Source organism: Elaeis guineensis, chromosome 5, assembly GCF_000442705.2.
Source record: "Elaeis guineensis isolate ETL-2024a chromosome 5, EG11, whole genome shotgun sequence".
NCBI lineage: Eukaryota > Viridiplantae > Streptophyta > Magnoliopsida > Arecales > Arecaceae > Elaeis > Elaeis guineensis.
In genome coordinates, this window is record NC_025997.2 from 7,226,807 (window position 1) to 7,248,909 (window position 22,103).

At 35.8% G+C, this 22,103-nt stretch overlaps 1 protein-coding gene across 3 annotated transcripts; it reads right to left on the minus strand.

The window, feature by feature from the left end:
• Window positions 1–2,361: 2,361 nt before the first annotated feature.
• LOC105044732 (uncharacterized) lies at window positions 2,362–14,288 on the minus strand. Of its 3 annotated transcripts, none has more exons than XM_010922720.4 (10): window positions 13,899–14,279; window positions 13,081–13,166; window positions 12,918–12,984; window positions 12,271–12,413; window positions 11,991–12,039; window positions 11,759–11,896; window positions 11,591–11,671; window positions 3,336–3,512; window positions 3,163–3,249; window positions 2,362–2,932 (listed from the first exon to the last, which is right to left on the minus strand). In XM_010922720.4, exons 1-10 carry the CDS (start codon window positions 14,202–14,204, stop codon window positions 2,870–2,872), a joined length of 1,197 nt encoding a protein of 398 aa, XP_010921022.1. In that variant the 5' UTR covers window positions 14,205–14,279; the 3' UTR covers window positions 2,362–2,869. The 3 variants fall into 3 exon arrangements, 2 of the variants coding, with proteins under 2 accessions (XP_010921022.1, XP_073113403.1); XM_073257302.1 differs by having other exon boundaries at window positions 2,470–2,932; window positions 13,081–13,210; window positions 13,899–14,282; XR_012141349.1 differs by having other exon boundaries at window positions 2,794–2,932; window positions 3,336–3,577; window positions 13,081–13,210; window positions 13,899–14,288.
• Between the last annotated feature and the right edge of the window lie 7,815 nt (window positions 14,289–22,103).

Here is a 22,103-nt window from a genome sequence, read left to right on the forward strand (position 1 = left end):
TCTATTGATTGATCTTGATCTAATCTGTGCTTCACGATTTTTTGATCAAGTCACTTGAATCTGACCCTCAGATCAGAGATCCTGAATTGTCCTAGTATCTGGATGGACCGACACATCTGGACAACAGTCCTCTTTCCTTATGATTTAATCTTATTATATTTATAGAATAGAAATTGATGATGATTTGATATTTTAAATAGGATTAGCTGATTCTTTTAACGAAGTCTGAAGATCTAAGATGAACGAGGTAAGTAGATCTTATGCTCCTTATTATTTTTAAATGATCATATTTTTATGCAAAAAATTGCTATTGATGAAATCATAATTTTTCATAAAATAAGGATCGACATATGTGATATGAAAAAGCATGTTTTATTATGAGCATTGATTTCATGAATATGTCTTATGAAAATAGCATGATTATGAAGCATGAATTTCATTATTTTTCCATCTATGTATATGTATGCTTTAAGAAAAGATAAAATGATTTCAAAGGCTCTCAGATGGCTATGAATGAATTTCTTCGGAAAGATCGACATCTGGAGCTAGCATCCACATGAAACATGACCCTGCCAGCGGGTATAAAGTTGGCACATGAATTAAGAACTCTGTCGATTAAGAAACATGGCCCTGTCACGGGTATAATAGTGACCTTAGCACGAATGTCTGTGAGCAATGTTTTGAAACATGACATGAATACATGATGAAAATGATTTACGATTCATAATTGTGAAATATACATGATTTATGCATGCATGATGAGCTTATAACTTGTTTTATTATATGCTCTATGAAATATTTATTTTTACAATAATTGTTATTTGCTAAATGATGCATTATCATAAAAAACTTATGCTTGATCCGGTAGGGAAGCGGAAGTCTACTTACTGAGCTGGTGTAGCTCATATTCTTTTTCTTTTCTTTTTCATGTACAGAGAAATAAGGCTAGGACTGATGGAAAGGGAATCCAGACTTGGAGATCAGCAAAGTAAGCTTGAAAATTTTGTACTAGGAATTCAGTTTATGTTTATGGATTGTAGTCATTATGAATTTTAAGACTTGGATTATTTCATCTTTGGATTTAGATGCTCTGAACCAGTTTTGGTTTAATTAAATATTTGAATTGAACTTTATTATTACATTTATTTGTGATACACCTGTTATTATATTTAAGAAGATGAATTTTGGCTTCGTGTTATCGTGGGTCCATCCCTTGGTAGCATGGCCGTGTTATGTCCCGGATTTGGGGCGTGACAATCTTAGCAAATATGTCTGGAGACAGCATGGTCGAGCACTCAAAAAACTGCTTCAGCATTAGTCCGATGAGGACAACAATTTACCAATGACTGATATTATCAGCATGATTTCGAGCCTCGAAGGTAGCAGAAGGGTAGAAGACCACGTCGAAAGTCTGAAAAGATAGAGGACTCATGGCGCTATTTCTTTTTTCGATGATGATGTCCGAGTTCAAACTCTTTATTGTCTTTTTTATGACGATAGCAAATTATGATGTAAAAAAAATCTTTGTTGATAATGAAAACTCTGCGGACATTTTGTTTTGTGATGTTTTCCAACAAATGAAACCACTTGCTGATCGACTAAAATGAGTGAAAACTCCTTTTATTAGATTTTTAGAAGACTGTAACAGTAGAAAAAAAAATTACTTTACTGATGACTGCTAGAAAGACACCTTGGCAACAAACCATGTAGCTGACCTTCCTCATCATCCGTGTAACTTCTGCTTATAATACAATCCTCGGACGATATGAACTCAATGTATTCCAAGCAATCATGATATTCACATACCACTTATTCATCTGATTCTCGACTCAAAGTGAAGTGGATGAGATCCGAAAAGATCAAATGCTTGCTCGACATTGCTTCCTCACCATAATAAAGAGGAAAAAACCGATGGAGACCTTGCTAATCGAAGATCATCAAGAAGAGTCAAAAAAATCTCTAGGAGAGTTGGTCAAAAGAGCTTATCACCATCCCCTTCAAAAACGATCCAACCCGAACAAGTTGGATGGATTCTCAACCGACGACTGACCGCAAAACTGCTGATATTGTTATAGGCTAACAAGAATATGTTCACCTGATCAGCATTAGATATGTCAAGTATTCTTTCTATCGTTATCGTTTATAAATAAAATGCGATCCCTAAAAATCGATTGGTATGACAAAAAAAAAAAAGCTTTATCCCCAAACAAAATGTGATCCCTAAAAATCGATTGGTATGACAAAAAAAGAAAAGCTTTATCCCCAAACGATAACAAACTACCGACGAAGAAGTGGACAAATTGATGATGATGGAATTCATCCAAAAAGTACATTATCTGAAATAGATCTCCAAGATCATCATAATCAAAAAAACAAACGGATCTGCATATATTTTGATTGCAACAAGACCAACAAATATAGATAAAAGAATATGGTTAGACAACTGGCGAGAAAGACCTGAGTATAACATGGAAACCTCAACAAGGAGCCGCCCACTAATCATGATCTTGATTATTCCAACTGACTTGAAAATTAGAATGGACCGACCACACGTTCTCACGTGATGGCTTGGAACTAAAAGAAGTGCTGCTGTCAAGCTGCAATGTAAAAGACACTATTACAAAACATACTGTCTTCTTGGGCTATTTCGTAGGCTCCAAAGCTAAGCATCACGGTGCCTAAAAATTAATAATTTAAAAAGGTGCAGCTCAACTCATGATCTACGCTCCTGCATGCCTTGTGGGTTTTGCACAGCAAGCCGGCCTCTGGACTTGAAGCAGCAATTTGGGCAGCAGTCCGAGCATCACCAACGACAAAGAAAGGCAGTTACAGAAAGATTGTCTAGAAAGGCATTATTTTAAGGAAGCTCTCAAGCACCAACATTTTCAATGTCAGCACCCTTATTCATTCTCTTCACGATTCCTGCAATAACCTGATACGACACCAAATACTTAGCATAAATATGGATGCTATGGAAGACGTTAGAACCATAAAAAAGTGAACATTATCCGTTAGCTGATATTGTAGAGCTAAAAGCTCTGCTTCCAAGAATTTAAGGTAGATGGTTGCTCTTGACAATCCTTATTTATGGTCCAATTTATTCAATTTATTTTACTGGAAAAACAAAAAAAGGAAAGGTTTCCTCAACTAGTTGCAAATTACCTTTCCAGGCCCCAGTTCATAGCTTTTCTTCAGCCCTTTGCTCAAGAGAGTCTTCACCGTCAACTCCCACTGAACTGGTGAAGTCACCTGTTATTCAAAGATACCAGTTGGGTAGAAGCTAATAATTATCAATTTTAGGTAATATAAGATATTTGTAATCGCATGATAATCACCTGACGTGCTAGAATCTTTTTGATCATATCAGGATCTGAGTGCGGTTGTGCATCCACATTGGAAATAACTGGTATTTTAGGAGTTCTAATTTCTGTTGTTGCCAATGCTGCTTCCAATCTTGAGACAGCTGGCTCCATGAATCTAGTATGAAAAGCACCAGCAACAGCAAGACGTACCTGATGACAGAAAATACCCAGATTCCTTGTTTCAACATCCATGGCCCCTTCTTCTGATATACAATCTTGAATTATAAAAATAAAAGTTCGTGAACAACTACCATCTAAATCATGGTGATATTTCAACTATTACCAACAATGCTTCATTCAAAGATAATAGTATTCCAAGCATTTGAGAAATAATTTTATTCCATCTTACTAATTGATTATTTATGGCTAAAACCAGTTTAAATCATCAGGAGTTCATTAATAAGTTAAGTTGCCAAGATCTTAGCGTGGAGATGTAAGAGGACAGAATGATGACCAGTGTGGTTTTAACTATTTATATGTAACATTGTTTCAAATCTAGAAATCCATTAATTTGGTGGTTAATCTTTGGGAACGGAACAATTGACATAACATTTGCACTACAAATTGCAGCAAAGACAACTCACTGTTAATCTATGATGCATTTTTACATGGAATTGGATGTGACAGAGAGATGAGGATATCAGTTCGAAGATCCAAAGGATAATCCATGGTCTGAAAGTTAAAGATAAGCCAAAAGAACTGGTGAAATATGATGCATTAGATGACTGTCCTAGGTTAAACTCAAAAGAAATGGAAATGAACCATGCAGGATAGCGAAAATACAAGAGAAGGCAGGATCTAGCCTATTCATGCGCTAAAGAATGACTATCATAGAATACTGGTGAATGACAATGAGGTTATGTCAAATTGAGAGGGTATTTCTAAAGTTGTTAGATACGGAGAGTTAGATGCAGTTAATGGAGAATATCCGCGAAGGGTTGAGGAATCAAGAATTCAAGACTCTGCAATATTGCATTACTTATTCTGAAATCAAAAAGTGTCATACCATATATCAGTGCAAGGAATTGTACAGCAAAGGTATAAACCAGCAACAAGAAAGCCAATTTGACTTCATATAAAAAGGCCAACCACTGACATGATATTCTTAACTGGCCATATGAGAAAGGAAATTCTGAGTGAAGAATCTAAATATTTCATACTCATATATCTCAGCAAACATTATCATGTATCAGGGGTGGGGCATTCATGTATTTCTTGTGCCTTAATCATGCTGCAAAATTTTATCAGCTATTTCTAACTAGGAGTCAATGAGCTCTTTGAGGCTGGATAAAATTACGTAGTAGTACTCGATCACTTTCTAAAATATAAAAGCAATTTGTACCAGCTATGTTGCTCAACCTGTTTGATGATTTGTATAGGTTCTATCATATCCACATGATCTGACACTTTTTTCGTTGCTATAAGTATCCTTGTAGGTGTAAATTGGTTTAGCCTATCTTGCTTTGAATAGCATCTACCGCCTATGAAACATAGAACACCTTCCAAACACACACACAAAAGCAGGAAAAAAGATTGTCTGGTTGAAGTTTATCTCAGGCATGACTCCATCTCCTGCCTCGTTGGTGCATCTACACTGTGGAATCATAGGAATAAAAGGGTAATGTCATTGCTATCTGGAAACAGGGCAATGTGAAAATTGATGCTTTTAATAATAGCTCACAGCAAATTATTTTTGCTATTACAAAATCAGGAAAATGCCCATGGGTTTTGATGGCAGTTTATCTAGACACCGAATATGGACAGAGATGCATTCCTTGGTCCGAAGCATCTACACTCACTGATCAGATATTACCAACATTAATCATAGGAGACTTTAATTGCATTGATGGGCCTTCTGAAGAGATGGGTGGTAAGTCCATTGAAAATATTGGTATTAGAGAATTTCACCCCTTTATCTCTTCCAATGGATTATCCAACCTAGGTTACTCGAGTACCTACTTGGTGTAATAATTGAAGTTGCCAAGCAAGGGCATGGGAGAGAATTGATCGAGCTTTTGCAACTGGTGACCAAATTCAGAGCTTTCTAGATTCCCAAGTGTGTCATCTTCATCGTATTGCATACGATCATTACCCTACATTCATTTAGACTACACTAGAAATTACATGCAAACCTCCTTTTGGTTTTGAAAAGTTTTGGTTGTGTTACCTCCAATCTTGGGATATTGTTCGTGGTGCTTGGAATATTCCAGTTAGGTGTGATGCTATGTACTGCAAGACCTGACAACTGAAGCTTACCAAAAGGAGGTTGAAATTCAGGAACAAAACAATGGTGGGCAATATTTTCAGAAGGTTAGAGGAGATTGAGACATCCATCATGGAGTTGTAGATGGAGTGTGATGAGAGAGGCCTTTCTGATGGTGATTTGTCCATTCTATGATCCAATCTTGCTCAACACCATTCTCTTTTGTGGCCATGAGGCTGTATGGAGACAGAAATCAAGAGTCAAATGGCTTAGGGAGGAGGATGGTAATACCAAAATTTTCTAACAAGCTACAATTCTTTAAAGATAACAGTGGGAACAATTTAGAAGATGAGGCTTCCATTATAGATGAATTATTCATATTTTTCAGTTCCAGATGGATGGTGGAGGATGATCTAGTCACTACACCACCTAATATCACTTTATCTGATTTTGACAATGAGAAGCTACTAAGGTCTGTTAGAGAGTATATTTAACATGTATCATTTGACATATGTTATTCTCTATTATTTCTTTATGTTTATAGTTCTTCCATTTCTATCTTTTCCTAATTAGACTTTCCCTTATTGCATTTTTTCTTATAAGACTTTTCCTCTTTAGAGAAATCTTATTTCTATACACTCCGATATATAGGAGTACAAAATCATGAAATATGATATATTAATTCTCCCCCATTTTCTGTTTCATAGTATTAGAGCTTAGGGTTCTCTAGCTAAGATCCACCACCATCTCTTCTCCTATCACCTTCTCTACTCGTAATCACGTATGTTGAGATTGAAGACACTTCACACTCCATGTGTAGTTTTCTAATTAACTCGAAGTTGAGTGCCTTCATTAAGGATAGGAGTATTTATGATAATCTTTTTATGGCCTAGAAAATTATGTATGATTTACAGAAAGCTTCTATCAAATGCAATTGTACGGTGATTAAAGTGGACATGGAATGAGCATATGATATAGTTCGATGAAATTTTCTTTTCATCTCTCTTCAGCAGTTGGACTTTTGGTATGCCTAGATTGATTAGATTTGGGGTTGCATTATGTCCTCTTCCTTTGCTATTTTAATTAATGGCACTCACTATGAGACTTTTCATTCTTCCATTAGTCTAAGACAAGGTTGTCCTTTATCGCCCTATTTATTTATATTTGTGTAGATATGCTCTCGACGATATTAAAAGCTGCCATGAAGACTAATTTTTTATCTATGTATCAGCCAATCAGAATAGGCATCACTATTTCCCACCTTCCCTTTGCTGATGATTGTATGTTGTTTGCCCAGATTACTTTGTCTAATGCAATAGGTTTGACAGCCATCATAAGTAATTATTGTAGAATATTTGGCCAGAGAGAATTTAGAAAAATCCGTAGAAAAATTCAGCCCAAAAGCTAGTAACCTCATCAAGCAATGTTATTAAGAATTACCTACATATTAAGAAATTTGATAACACATGGCAGTACCTAGAGGTTCCATCTTTGGTCAGAGGCTGTCTTCAGCTGGATGTACTGGTCTAGTACCTCAGTTTTTGGATAGGTTGGAGGGATGGAAGTAGAAAGCACCATCTATGATGGATAGAATCACCCTTAGGTGTGTGCAAAAAACAGACCAAACTACGACCCAACTCGAACAGTCACTTCGATTTGGTTTGGATCGAGTTTTTCCACATTCGATCTGATTTTGGTTTGAAATTTTTTGATACCGAAAAAATTAGCCCAACTTAATCCGAACTAACTTGCATATATACTACCCAGCCTAGTAGCATGAACCAGCTCGTGCACCAATTGCACTGAACCCATGAATAGACCCAACTAGAACAAGTCAGTCACATGTGCCCACTCAGCTTGCTCCACCTAATGAAGGAATTTTCTTTTAAAGTGACCAAGTCTCATATATATAATCAATGTGGGACTTAATGGAACCATCGCATTTTAGCCCTTTTACATCCTATCCCTCAAATCCAAGATTAATGGCCATTAATCATCAACCTCTTGTATATATAAGAGGCATTGAACCATCTCAACCCTAGCCGCCCCCTTCATCTCATCCATGCTCTTCTCCCACATTGCGCCTGAATTCTCACGCCTCTCCCCCACCATGCTTGGATTCTTGCCTCTCACCCTTCATTCATGATTCTCGCTTCTGCCCGTCCTTGTCTCCAATTCTCCTCCACTCTCCCTCTCTTAGTTACAGCATATGATGACATTGCTGCTGCTTCCAATCCAAGCCCCATGCTTACCCCTGCTGTGTGAGAGAGAGAAGAGAGAGAGAGAGAGAGAAGGCATGGAAGGTGAGAACAGGAGCTGTTACAAACGCATTCGTGCCCTCATCCTTCCCAAGGCCCCAAGTCTAGTTTTTCTTTGTGCTTGAGGTCCAAAACCTCAATTTTGCCATTGCCCTCACCACTCACAACCTCCAACCCTCTGCCTCCACCTTTCTCTCCTGATGATTTCATTGATGTTTTTCTTCTATTTTCCTCAGGGTGACACAGATCCACATTCCTTTCAAAATAGCCAATAAACTCTCTTCCTCTATGTACTATTTCTTTCAACTGCTCTCTAAGTGTTTGTAAGAATTCCTAATAGAACAGAAGCTGCAGCTGGCCTAGTGTTCAATCAGATAATTCGAACCGAATTTTTGGATTGATTTGAACCAATTTTTCATGAGGTCGATTTGGTTTCATTTTCAGTTTTAAGAAACCAATTTAAGTCAGTTCAATTTGAAAAATACCCCTAAACCGATCCAATCCAAACCATGCACATCCTTAGTCACACCTATAAAGTCTGTACTATTGGTGCTCCCTATATATTTGATGACCAATTCAAGGATCCCCAAGGGTGTGCTTTTGAAGTTGGAGAACATTATCAGAAATTTTCTATGGGGTTCAATTTAATAATTCAAAAAGGGTGCATTTGATCTTCTAGGATCGTGTATGTCAGCCTATCCAGGATGGAGGTCTAGGAATTCCTTCTTTGGTTGCTAGAAATGAAGCCTTAATGGCCAAACATATAGCGAGATTCCTTTTGGTTCAGGATGGTTTCTGGAGCTCATTTATTAGGGCGAAATATATTACTTGGTCTCTTCTATCTTCCTCGGTTTGTCCTCCAAGTAGCTCCCTAGTGTGGAGGAAGATTTGCTCTTATGCTCCAGTTAGTTATTCTAACGCTAAATGGTGTATTGGTAATGGTGCATCAATTAATTTGATTCATGATCCATGGTTAACATCCACTTCTCTAGCCTAATGGCCCGCTCCTATTAATACTAATTCATTACAAGGTCTTATGGTAGAGGATCTTTCAGCCGTCAGAGAAAGGAAATGTTATTAGCCACTTGTTTCCCAGCTCTTTGCAAAGGAGTTGGCAGATAAAGTGCTCTATTCCTATTCCAAAGGGCGACAGTGTTGATAGGTTGGGATGGGGTCCATCTTTTAGTTTGGCAATTAAGGTATCGAACTTTTATAGACCTTTATTCATGGTATTGACTGGGTGTGGGGGTTATGTGTGCATCCTAGAATTGCTCCACTTATGTGGAAGGTTACTTGGCACTAGCTCCCATATCAAAATATTTTACACTAGCATGGTTTTCACATACCAAGATATTGTGATTTATGCCCAAATATAAAGGAGTTTACAATTCATATCATACTACAATGCAGATTGGCATCCTACGAATGGAGGCAAACCCCACTCCGAAATTCATCTACCATCCCTTCATTCTCCCTTGATGACTTCCTTCAGGCTGTTAGAAAAAGATCTTCTGGTAATGATGGAAGAATTGGAGCAATTTTGATGTGTTATATTACTTATCATATCTAACTACCCAGGAACAACTATATTTTTCAAGGTATGAGGCAAAGTAGATGAGTGATTCTTCTAAGAGCATCCACCTAGGCTCAAAAGTTTACCCATGACTACTCCAGAAAAACCATTGACAATAGGGGTAACTTGTGGCGCTTCCCATGCAATTTCTGCATATCCACAAGTAAACATAAGGAGCCCACTTGCTTTTTCAAAGTCAACTTTGATGGTGGTGTACAGAAGAGAGGTTGTATAGTGGAGCGGGCTTTGTTATCAAGAGTGCTAATGGTGCTCTATTAGCTACAGATGGTGTCAGGATCTTTGATACTACAGTTCCAATGGCAGAACTGCATGCTACATGGAAGGGATTGACTTATGCTACATAGGCATTGAGGACCTCACACATTTGTTTAGAGAGGGACTCTTTGACAGTTATCAGATAGCCCACAAATTCACTATATTCTAATGCTAGACCTCACCTCTTTTTACAAGATTGCTAGTGAATGATGTACACATTTCTCTCTCTTGAGGTATCACATATCTATAACGAAGCTAATAGTGCACCTGTTTGGATGGTTACTTATGTGGCCAACTATACTGGGACTACATTATGGGACTCCACAATAAATCTTCCTACTTAATATTTGAACATATTGTTTTTTGATTCCCATAGATGTATCTATATTCGAATGGTTTAATTTATCCGATTTATCCAAAAGAGGAGGAAAAAAGAAAAAGAAAAAAAAAAAAAAAAAGCCATCTTCTTGCATCATGCATCCTGTTTGTTTGTTTGTTTGTTTTGTGTGTTTCTTTCAATTTTCTTCCTTGAATTTGTTAATTAAGGATTTCTTACTCCATCTTGGTGGAAACTATGCATAAGGCAAAATAACCTCTAGCGTCTGAAAGATGTGTCTTGGTCCTGCTTATTACAGAAAGTGACTTGTTTCCAGGTTGATTTTTTACTATCAAAAATTTTCGTTAGATCTCAGTTATGACTTGACATGCTACTGTATTCCTTGTTCTCAAAGTAAAATGAATGTAAAGAAGATATCAGTTCAATATTCTATCAACTAAATAATGAAGCATTAAATAATTAGCCTATACACCAACAATGAAGAAATTTTTGCTCAATCTAAAACATGGCATCACTGAAGTCAACAAAAATAAAAGCATTCAGCTGACAAAATTATGAATCATAACTTGTCTATAGTAGATGAAAATGGGAAGCAAACTGTCAAGGCATCCTCTCTTACTCAAGATAAAAAGAATGGAAAAAAGAAAGTAAAGATGAAGGATCAGAAGGTTAATTAAGACAGAAAAGTAGAAAAGAGGAGGAAAGAATGTAATGAAGTGATGAAGAAACATATCTACTGTGACTCAACCCAGAGAGGATGAGGTAAAGCCTGTGTTCTTTCTTATTTTGCCTAAAATACCATTATCTTTCCTCTCTCTCACTCATGCACACACACACAAAAACAAGCTCACTATCATTAAGTTCTTCTGAATGGTCCATGAAATAGCTCAATGTCCAGAAGGCCAGAGGAAGATAGTCACTTAAGGGGGCAACAGAAACCATAAGTAAATTGCCAACTTCTTTTGTTTGACAATGGTACCATGGTAGGACCAGTAAAGATCCAAAGAGGCCTAAATGTTTAATATATATATATATATATATATAATAATAATAATAATCTAAACATTCTCCTGATATATGTGCAGTGAACAAATAAGCAGTCTACTAACTCTTATTTTTTATTTTTTTCCTCTTTGTGAAAGAAAGCTGCATAGGCCTTAACCATATATCATTGGTTAAATTTATTGTGACTACCTTAAAAGATTAAGTTGGGCAATTTGCATATAGAACAATATTACTTAAGAGGTAATTATGAAAAAAGTGATAACTATATAGCAGCTAGTAGAATGTCATCGATTTCCAGAAACTCCTCTCTGAGCATATCTGTCACAAAGACAACCGCACGGTTTACATAGGTAATTCATGATAAGAACTTACATGAGAATAGTATAAACTGTATATTTTATGAATCAGATGACACTAAATCTGTTGGGACTAGAATTCGGCTACAAATATGAAGAGAAGAATTACAATAGCAATTAGCAAGATTGAAAACTATTATATGGAACAAGCACTTCTTGAACATTTAATGAAAAAGACAATTTCAGAATATAATATGGTAAAATGCAAAAAAGCACTAACCGTCATTCGCGCCTTAAATGACTTTGCCTTTGCTTCAACAGCTTCCACTCCTTTCACACCACCAGAAACAGCATAATTACCCTGAATTAAAGGATTCATTTCAAGGTCAAAAGATCAGTATCTAAGCACCCATTAAAACTGGGAAAAGTTTAAGCAAGAAAATCTTACTGGACATAAGAAATTTGCTATCTGAACTTTCTCCTTGTCGTCTACTTCCTCATTAGCAGCATCACATAACAATTGTACCTTTTCTGAATCCAGTCCTATTACACTAACCATGGCACTACTAGCAGCATCTGCAGCATCCTGAAAAGGAAAAGCTATGGCTTAAAAGTTGACAAATAAGACATCTAAAAATGAACTACTCATCATCCTTCTTCTCATAAGACTATTTGCTAACCTGCATGGCCTCTCCTCTTAGCTTGACAAGCTTGAGACCATCCTCAAAGCTTAGTTGTTGGATCCAGACACCAGCAAATGTGTTATAACAGTATAATATGCAAATAGTAAGATAGAAATATTAAAAGAAGAAGAAAATGCGCATAATCTTCCGATATATTTTTCAGTTCTGAGATTTTTAATTTAGTAAAAAATATGCCACTGGAAAGATTTAGATTTGTTGCAGACACTGCAGATTAACCAGTTGAGCTTTGTTCAAACATATTGATAGGATTGAATACCTGAAAGCACCAGCAAATGCAAGGGATGTATATTCACCCAAACTCAAACCACAAGTGACATCTACAGAATCAATTATATCCTGCCCCCCATCACGTGTACGTAGCACTTCCACAGCAGCTAGACTAGTGACATAGATAGCTGGCTGCAAATAATTTGTAACCATTTTGCTATTATGAATATAATTTTCAGTATATTTCTATCTCCAATAATATCAAAATACAACATGATCATTAGAAAAATGGGATAAGGAGAACTGGATTTACTGCCAGATCTACAGATAAATTATATTTCTTATGACATGTTAGATGCCAGACTATATGAAATTGGCAGAATCTAATTGGCAATTAGTGGTAAATGGAGAGTCTACTCATAATGGAAGCATACCTCCAGACAATATTAGCACTAAAAATCATCTTTAGCTGCCTACTCTAATTTGAATAGTCATAATTTTTCATTATATCTTTAGAGAAACTACTTGCAATATCAGAAAATAATCTTGATATTATGTGACACAAATGTTAAAGAAACATGTGCTAATGGCAACATATCTAAGATTGACATTCATAAGAAAGCACCAATTAACAGATGCTAGAAGTTGAGAACCATAACAGTATGGACATGTATCAAAAATTATGCATCAGGTTACCTGGCTTATAACTGTTGAATCAAGCTTTTCTTTTGGTCCATTGGTGCAAACATCCAAGAGGTCGAAACTAAGCCAAAGGAGAAAGATCAACTTGAGCATATTGGGATGACCATTAAGATGTAACATGTATAGAATAAGAGATCTAGCTGAATAATTGACATACCCAAGTAAATCATTCGCCTTCTTGAATAAATCAGCAGCTGCTGGCACACTCTGAGCTTCCACCCCCATTCCCACAGTTTGTGCACCCTGAGATAAAGTGGAGGAATTACTAAGCAACACCACACCAAAATCTGGAATTTGAAAAGCATAATGAGGATTAAAGCATCAGTTTGACATTGAAACTTGCATAAAATTTTGAACGTATTACTCCTCATTAACATTTCCCCTATCATGAACGGGATGGGGAGAAAGCAAGCAAGCGAGAAAAAAGAAATCCAATCCCATAAATGAAACAGTATATGAAAATTTACTTTGAACACGCTTGCAGAATTTGGTGAGCGTTATTGCATTTCCATCCTTGCTATTTCTCGCTAGTTCAATGTCACATTCGCAACTTGTCTCAGCTTAAAGAATATTGAAAAAAGAAAAGAAAACGGAGAAAGAAAACTCTTCTCACCCCTCTCCATCAAACTTTAAACCTTCTCCAGTTGTCCGGACAAATAATCCTATTGCCTTCGATCCAATAAATAGTACATTCCAGAACAATCATCTAAAATTTACAGCAATCCTTAGTTCCTTACCCAAAGACCCAGAAACACTAACATTCAAAGATAAATTCCACTCGGGCCAATTCAAGAATTTCTAACAAAAAAAGTCAAACAGAAATCGAAATATTCATCAATTAATCCAAAATCCAGCACTCATTCTCTCAAAAGAATTAAAAAACAAACATAAAGAAAAGAAAGGAGAAGCGAAAAAGCATCGGAATGCTAAGAAATCAAAGAAATGATCAACATCAATGATTTGGAATCGGAATACCTGACCGGGGAAAAGAAAGGCGCAGGAAGGCTTGTAGTCCTGAAAGAGGGTATCCTCGGCGGCAGACACGCGAGATCCGACCGAGATGCTCATGGAAACCCTCGATCTCGAGAGGTTCCTGGGGAGCGACCTCAGGCCGCCATGGACGGAGATCCTGGGGAGGCGGGCGGAGGGGATGAGAGCGACAGAAGCGGATGCCATCGGGGCGCGATCGCAGAGACGGCGGGCGGCTAGATAGACGGGAGAGAGAGGAGAGGGAGAGCGAGAGGCGAGGGCAGCGCGCGGTGAGATCGAGGGCGGTCCCATGTGCGTTTATATCATATCTCGACGGTGAGGGGCGGCGGAGTGCACGAAGCGCCCCCATTGTTGTTTTTAGACAGTTGCTAAGTAGAGAGAGGTCCCTACGGTCTTCGAAATCACCTCCAGGTGGCCGAGTTTTTTGGAGTTTTTTTTTTTTTTTTTTTTTTTTTTTTTTTTTTTTAATTTTATTTTATCGCGAGGAAAATTATGGGATGTGTCCCTTAAATAACTATTGTTGTTATTGTTGTGAAAAAAAAATTTAAAAGACGTGCTAGCAAAATGGAGCCAACAGGTGTCCTGAAGACAAAAATTAAAAATAAGCAGCAGTATTTCTGTATCGGGAAAAAAAAAAAAAAAGCAGCTGTATGAAAAAAAAAAAAAAAAGCAGCAGCAATTAAAACTGCTGATGTGGTAGTATAAATTCATATTGATGCATCATCAAGTATTTATATCAAGTAGCCCGATGAATTTCATCATTGCTGTTAGGCAAGTTAATTCGAGATAACAGACCAATACACTCACATTGCTTTAAATACAGTTTGGCTTGGATATCTTGATTCATAGATAGGTCTTGGTGAAAATTTGTGGAGCATTTAGACCGTACTTGAATGCCAAATAGCTAACTGCCTCTTGAATATATTTTAAGATCTATTTTTTAAAATTTAAAAATTTATCTAAAAATTTATAATTTTTTAAAAATATATTTACTAAACAATATTTAGACAAAAAAATAATTTAATTATATTTATTTATATATAAAAAATAGTTTTAAAATATATTATCCATATTCTTTTGTATTACTATTTTTTAAAATAAATTGTTAAGATCCATTCATATTTTCCATGCTATTTTTTATTATAATAATATAATATAATATAATATAAAAAATATAATATATTATAATAATACAATATGACTTGTGCTCAACTTCTGCGTTGCAGGAATTTAATTGATAATAATGATAATATTTTAAATTAAATATTACTTTCACTAATTAATCTTATGGTGAGATCAAAATGACCTTTGAGAGTTCTTCTTTTCAAAAATAGTCTCCCGAACCATTGAAGATTGCTGCATTTAGTATTATTTTTTTATCATATTATTAATTTTTTATTTTTTATTTAAAAATAAAAAAAATAAAACTTGACATATGGTGTTGCGGGAGATTATCCTATAATATTACGTATCAACACGGAATTCCACCCCTAATACCCATGTATTGCTTCACTATTATTATATACATATCATAGTTATCATATTATTATATTATTATATTATTATTATAGGATTAAATATTTTAGGAATAAAATAAATTTTCTAGTTTACGAGAAATGACTTACATACCATCTAAGTAGATTAGAATTTTCTTTTATTTCATAGAAAAATGCTATCTATGAAAAAATATTTTATTTATCTAGAGAAATATAAGAATATGGATGAAAAAATTGATCAATTTTTTTATAATATTTATTCAATAAAAAATAAATTTTTAACTATTCATATTCATCCTCAGACCAACTATAACTAAGCAGTGAAGAACTCTAGTCCTAGTTAGGTTGGTGCTCTCATGGTTAATGGGATAAAGTTATAAAAAAAATGAAAAAGTATACAAAGAAAGAGAGCTCAAGGTAGTTAAAATAATCTCAATCTTCCCTTGAATTAAATTTATCTAGATTATGTACCTTTTTCTCTATTTGGCAAAATAAGTTTTTCGCTGTTTTTTGAGTGATAATTGACCGGTTAACAGGATAGCTTTATGTTATCCATCTTTTACTCAGCATTGGAAACATGGCCTTAATTAATAGATTAGTTTTAAATTTAGTTGAAGAGGCATAGCAATGGTGCCAAATAAGGCACTTTACAAAAAAAAAAAAATGGTGCCAAATAAGGCAGTTAGGTGGTTTGTGAGATGTCAAATTATCTCCTAAGAAAAAATTTTGAATTGAATATTGGAGGTTTTGGTAGTGAGGAAGAATTTTCCATAGGAAATAGAGAATCTATATAAATAGTTATACATAAAGAGATTCTTAATATATCAAAGTTATAGATGTTTCTGGTTCATGACTAGAATTAGAATTTAAATAGATTGAAATAGGAATTAGAATGGTCATATTCACCAATATATTTGAGTGCGATGAAATTGGAATGGAATATGAACCTTAGAGGAGAAGAGGGATTAGGCATCCCATTACCTCTTAGAATCGGAATGAAACTCTCCTCTACTAAATAATTGGAATAAAAGTTACTCATCTCTATTCTTATTTGAGAATATAACTCCTCTTAATCAAATATGCCCTAAAATTGTGCTTCTCTCTCTCATATAACTCTGCTAGGGAGGGAGATTGAGGTGCAGGGTAGGGCGATTTGGGAGTTTCAGTTTAACAGTAGATAGCTTGATAACCAAGATGAGCCGGATGTTTACCAAAAAAGAAAAAATAAAAAGGAAAAAAGATGAGCTAGATCTTGTATGATCCGAGGCCTCTATATGGAAGGTCTGGCAGAACTTTACTTGGGCCTTCTAAAAGTTTTTGTGGCTTTGGATTAGACCTCTCAATTTGCACCATTGAAACATACTGCATAGTATCTGCAAGTCGGATCTCCTTCGAGATTAAAAGCATTGATGTATCTTCACTCTTATGCATGAGTATATCAAATCCATGGTTTCAGCATTTTCTTGATTTCAGGTGTCATGAACTCGGCTAGCAAAACCCTGAGCTAAGCCAAGAAGGTCCACACGCCATAGCATTAGGATATAGATACAAATTGGACCAATCGCAGTAACTGTAACTTCATCCCCACCGTTCTTCCTTCTCCAGCAAGGCCCTGGCACAGAATTTGTCCATCTCACTACTAAAATAATACCAACCAAACACCACCACCTGGGATTTCTCCCACGCAGTCTAAATGCTAATATTTCTACATTTTTACAATTCCAGGTCTTTTGCAGCCAGTTCCTTTTGTGCTGAATCTCATTGAGCAATGAGCTGACTCACAGGAAGATAGAGCCATTATTACTTCATGCCTCATGCCAAAAACTTGCTTCAACACAGGATCATTGGATGCGCTCCATGTTTCCACAAGTGGCAACAAAAAAAAAACCTTCATGAGCACTCACTAATCATGAGTTGGGGACCAAGTCTGTAAGATATTTCATCAAGATACTTACTATCTCATTTTTAGTTAGGATAAGATAAGAAGGGGAATTTATTTGTCAATATAACAGTATTCAAATCCTACTGCTATTATTATTGGAGACTTATCTTGAACATAGAATCCAGAATAATATATATATATATAAAAAACCTTGTTAGCATGGCCTATTAGATGGGTTCTAAATAGATCTGGCCTTTTCTCTTCGTGGGTGGAGTCGGGCATTCACAGAGAAGATGGGCTAGAGTTTGGTGACCTTCAACTCGCTGCCATCCAATTAGCCTGTGGAGGTTGTTTGCTGGCCCAAGCATGCTATCACGTGCAGTCACTGCATGGACAAGTGCGGGCCTAATGAAACCATCTGCAAGGAAACTGCATCCTTAGAACGCTGACCAATATTTACTTGGTGGGTAACATTCGAAGAACAAATAGTATAAATACTAATAATAATAATATTATTATTATTACTACTATTTTATTTTTTAATGGCAAACTGATAGTGGAAAGAGCTTTTTTTTTGAAGTCAGACCTCCATTTCCTGGATCCCTGTTAACTCTTTACTTTCCACCCCTTCATCAAAGCGGGTGCAGAGACCTTCAGCTTTCACTTTGCAGAGAGGGAACAAAAGCCTCTCACTTTACCTTGTTTTTTCACTTTATGCCCGTAATTTTTAGTGAAATTGCCAGCGCTGCACTAGTGCAGGAAACCAAGGAAAATTGGTGGATTGTAACTGATCCTCCTGTACTTTGCTTTACTCTTTTCAATAATATCCGGGTGGTTTCTACCGCCCTTATCATAAAGGGAGGCAAAAAAAGAAAAAAAGATTTTGGAACAAAATATTGTCCATGGCATCGTGGCCCAGTGACGGTGGTCAATGGTGGGTGCAATCTTGGGTCTTGGATTTGGTTGCAAACAAGCGAGGTAGAAAGCCTGCCAGGCAAATCCCTGGATCTCCCAGCAACAAAAACAAGCAGCCTTGGTAAACTTGGCCAAGGCTCTCCTTTTCTTTTCTTCTTTTTATTTTTGTTAGAATTCTTTTATTCAATTAATTATGTCCCTCTCATTTCTATGGCAATCTAAGTGCAAACTTTTTTTTTTGGGTTGATGGATGCTTTTGAAATTCCCTAAATTTTATATGCTCAAATTATGCTACATTTTATGCTTGAAAAATGGATATGGTGCTGATCAATCATGCAAAAAATCAATCAGGATCGTCCATAGTGTACATGTAAAGTTCTGTAGAGTCAGATATAAGCATGGAGGGTCATTATTAGAGAATGGATACCAATCAAATAATGTGTGCTGTGAATGGCACAGTCTGTGCTTAGATTCTTTATTTGATGACTGTCTATTTTTTGATGGCAATCACCCATAATTGTATCCTACTTTGCCATGCTCAGCACGTATGTTAAGGAAATCATGCTTATAAAAACCTTTTTGGTTTAAGATGCGGTTGCATTGCATTAAATTTCATGAGTCACGTCAATTTCTCCACCCCATAAGGCAAAATGATTCTTTTTTTTTTTTTTTTTTCTGAAAAAAATAACACTGCAAGATGAATTATAGTGTCATTGGCCGGGTTCTCCATAACTCAAATCGAGTTCCCACTCCATAGCAGACCATCATTCTAATATCATTTCAGCTCATTTTATGCGAGCAATTTTTTTGTCCTGCATCTAATTTTTAAACTTCTTGGTATAAATTACTACACCATTAGAACAGTCACAAAAAAAATCAAAAATATGGATAAAAATCTCTCCCCTTTTACATAGGCTAAACGGAGCCAAAAACTTGCTTGCCGGAAGGGGTTTGCTAATTTGGCTTGAACACATGGATAACATCGAAGACACCAATCTTGCATTGATGGCATGACATACGACCCCTTAACAAGTTGGCAGACATATTTCATCACTCATTCAACAGCATTGCGTGTAGAGTCACATCTGGGCCCTACCTTCCAAAACTTATAATTTTGTCATGAGCAGCAGTACGTGCCTGCATCCAACCCCTTTTCTAGCAGCATGCGACACCAAATACAACAACGTGATCCATGAAGACTTGTACTGCTACTTCTACTTTCGTGTAATTAATTTAGTAACGAGGTTTCCTTTTTCCCTTTGGGCGAGTAATCTTTCATGATACCAGACGTAGAGTGCTCCAATAGTGCCTTGGCAATTTGGAGGACTACACAGCTATGATAAATACAAAGCACCTGATAAATTATTATTGGAGTCCATTGCACGGTATTGAAAGGATGTCCCATTAGATTGAACGGCCAAAAGAGCCAGTTACTTGACAACCATAGCCCAACTTATTGCTCTGGATCACTTAATTTCCTTGTACCATACATGCAGTTCAGTTACAGCTGCAAACGTGCCAACAAAAGCTCTCACGGGGCAGCCTGAGGGCAGTACATATACTCAGATCTTGTCCTATTAGCTCGAACAAACACAAATGAGTGGCTGAGAGGAGTAGGAGATGCCAAATATTTTTAGTAGTCCATAACAAGTTGCTGGCACAGGCACAAGCGGTCACGATAACTGCCAGATTGCATATTGCATAAAGAGAGAGAGAAAAAAAAAAAAAAAAAAAAAAGATGAAGAAGAACACAATAATCGCCCATAGCGATCGATCTGCAATGTTGTCGTCTTCTTGATCATATCCCTATTCGCCCTCTCTGTGGATCACAAACGAGTGGCTGTGATTTAAAATATTTTTGAGGTAAATGTAAACTTACAAAATGTATCTTTTGTTTGATGAATCCCAACCATCATCGGTTAATTGTTCTTTGGGAGTCCTTTTTTTTTTTGCAATTATAATCTCTATTTGCGGTATATAGGTTATCAGAATAAGAAGGTAATGTAATTTTCCTATCTTCTATCACAATAATTAAGTAAAGCTAGTATTAGCATGTCTCATAAAATATACAAATATTTTTATGTTATATATATATATATACCATAAATATATTTAAAATCAGAGAGTTTTGATAGCATTTTTTTTTACTTATTGATATATGGAATATCAACTTGGTGCTGCCACGTTTTTTTTGTTTAACGATATTTGGCGTTGCTATATGGAATAACCGCACATTCGACTGCTTCATAAATGCATTTGGTTGCTTGAAACCTGATCGTAAAATGCTGAGGCTAAACACTACTCAAAAGGCTGAAATTAATGCTGAGCGCGATTGGCACGTGGAATGAATAAGAAAAGACGCAGAAACGGGAAGAAGGCATCCGGAAGAAAGAACAGTAAAGAAGCAATGGAAGCAAAGGAGCTATTTGATTGGAGATAATATGATATAAAAAAATAATTTTTATATTAAATTATCATATTAGATATAAAAAAATTGATAAAAAAAATGATAGACTCCATACTTATTTTTCGTGAGAGAAAGTTAAATAAATATTCTGAGAGATTGATATTTAATAAATTTTCAAATGACAGTAATTTATACTTAACAAAAATATCTTTAATAAAGCTATAAATATAATTATTGAATTTGTATTGATATCTTTCCAAATTTATTCAATAAAAAAATTTTGTAAAAAAATTAAGATGAAGATGATATTATGTAAAAAGTTATGTGATTTTAGTCATTATATAAAAACTAATTGAAAGTGATAATACTATTTTATTATTAAAAAATTTATATTATATTGAAGAATATATTTATAAATTTGATCATATTTTTATACAGATTTATCTCTAATTAATATAATAATTTTTTCTCAATATAATTTTTTTAAGTAAATTTTTCATTAATCAAACATAATAAAAATTATTTTCTTCTGCAATCATATTTTTAGATAAATAATTTTTAAAAATTATCAAATTGTTTCGTTATTTGATGTACCCAATCAAACATATGCTAAGAGAGTCAAAAATCAGAGGCTAAGAGAGTCGTGTTCCCTTAAACGACAAGGACGCATGCACAACCTGTTGCTGTAATTAGTTTTTCCTCTTTACGTGGTTAGTAGTCAGCCACCTCGCTGGCTGAAAACATGTCCCACTTTCACCCGTGCCTCTGTGAATATTTACCCTCTAAGAAAATCTGGATGGGCAAAACCTCGGTGTATATATATATATATAATATTTGGCACTGCAAGGTCCAAAAAAAAAAAAAAAAAAAAAAAAGCTAATCAATCGCTGACTCAGATTTTCTCTCCTCTTTTGTTCCCTGGCCTTCCCCCTCTGTTTTCCCTGGTTCTTTTCCTTCCTCCCTCCTGTACGACGTTTCCCCGTCGTTGCTGTCGCGTTGCTGGTGGAAAAAAATCACTATCTTGCCGCTAGCATTCTCTATCTTGCCAACTGTCATCGAAACATGATACCTCTTTAATTAAAGAACATCTTAACAGATGACGGAAAACCTCGTCCGTTGCATCTCTCTCATTCTCTAAACACTAAATCTCGATGATTGAGAGGCAAGGAGGAATTAGTTTCATAATGTATGATAGATTTTCTTCGTCAAAAAAATGTAATTAAAGAAGGTTTTTTTGGACTCATAAGAACCATTTTGGATTATGATCTGCCAAGCATCAGAGCACGGGACACCCAAAAATAGATCTCTTGTTCACTTCATACTTTAGACAGCCAGCGGCAACTCTGGTGGGTGGCCACCGGTATCTTCTACCATCAGCTACTGATGATTGCTACCATAAGTTCACAATGGACGTTGGTTAGCAGCATTATGATGGCATCAAACTAGTGATTCAGTGGTTGCCCACTAACCAGAAAGTCAGCAGCAGCCAT

What these genes read in the sequence shown, in the direction of transcription:
- LOC105044732 (XM_073257302.1), bottom strand. Translation starts at nt 14,262, where the DNA reads ATGGGGGCGCTTCGTGCACTCCGCCGCCCCTCACCGTCGAGATATGAT. An exon ending in CATTTAAGGCGCGAATGACG is followed by an intron (nt 3,513 to 11,590) that starts GTTAGTGCTTTT and finishes TTCTGTCATCAG; the next exon opens with GTACGTCTTGCTGTTGCTGG. An exon ending in AAAAGATTCTAGCACGTCAG is followed by an intron (nt 3,250 to 3,335) that starts GTGATTATCATG and finishes TTTGAATAACAG; the next exon opens with GTGACTTCACCAGTTCAGTG.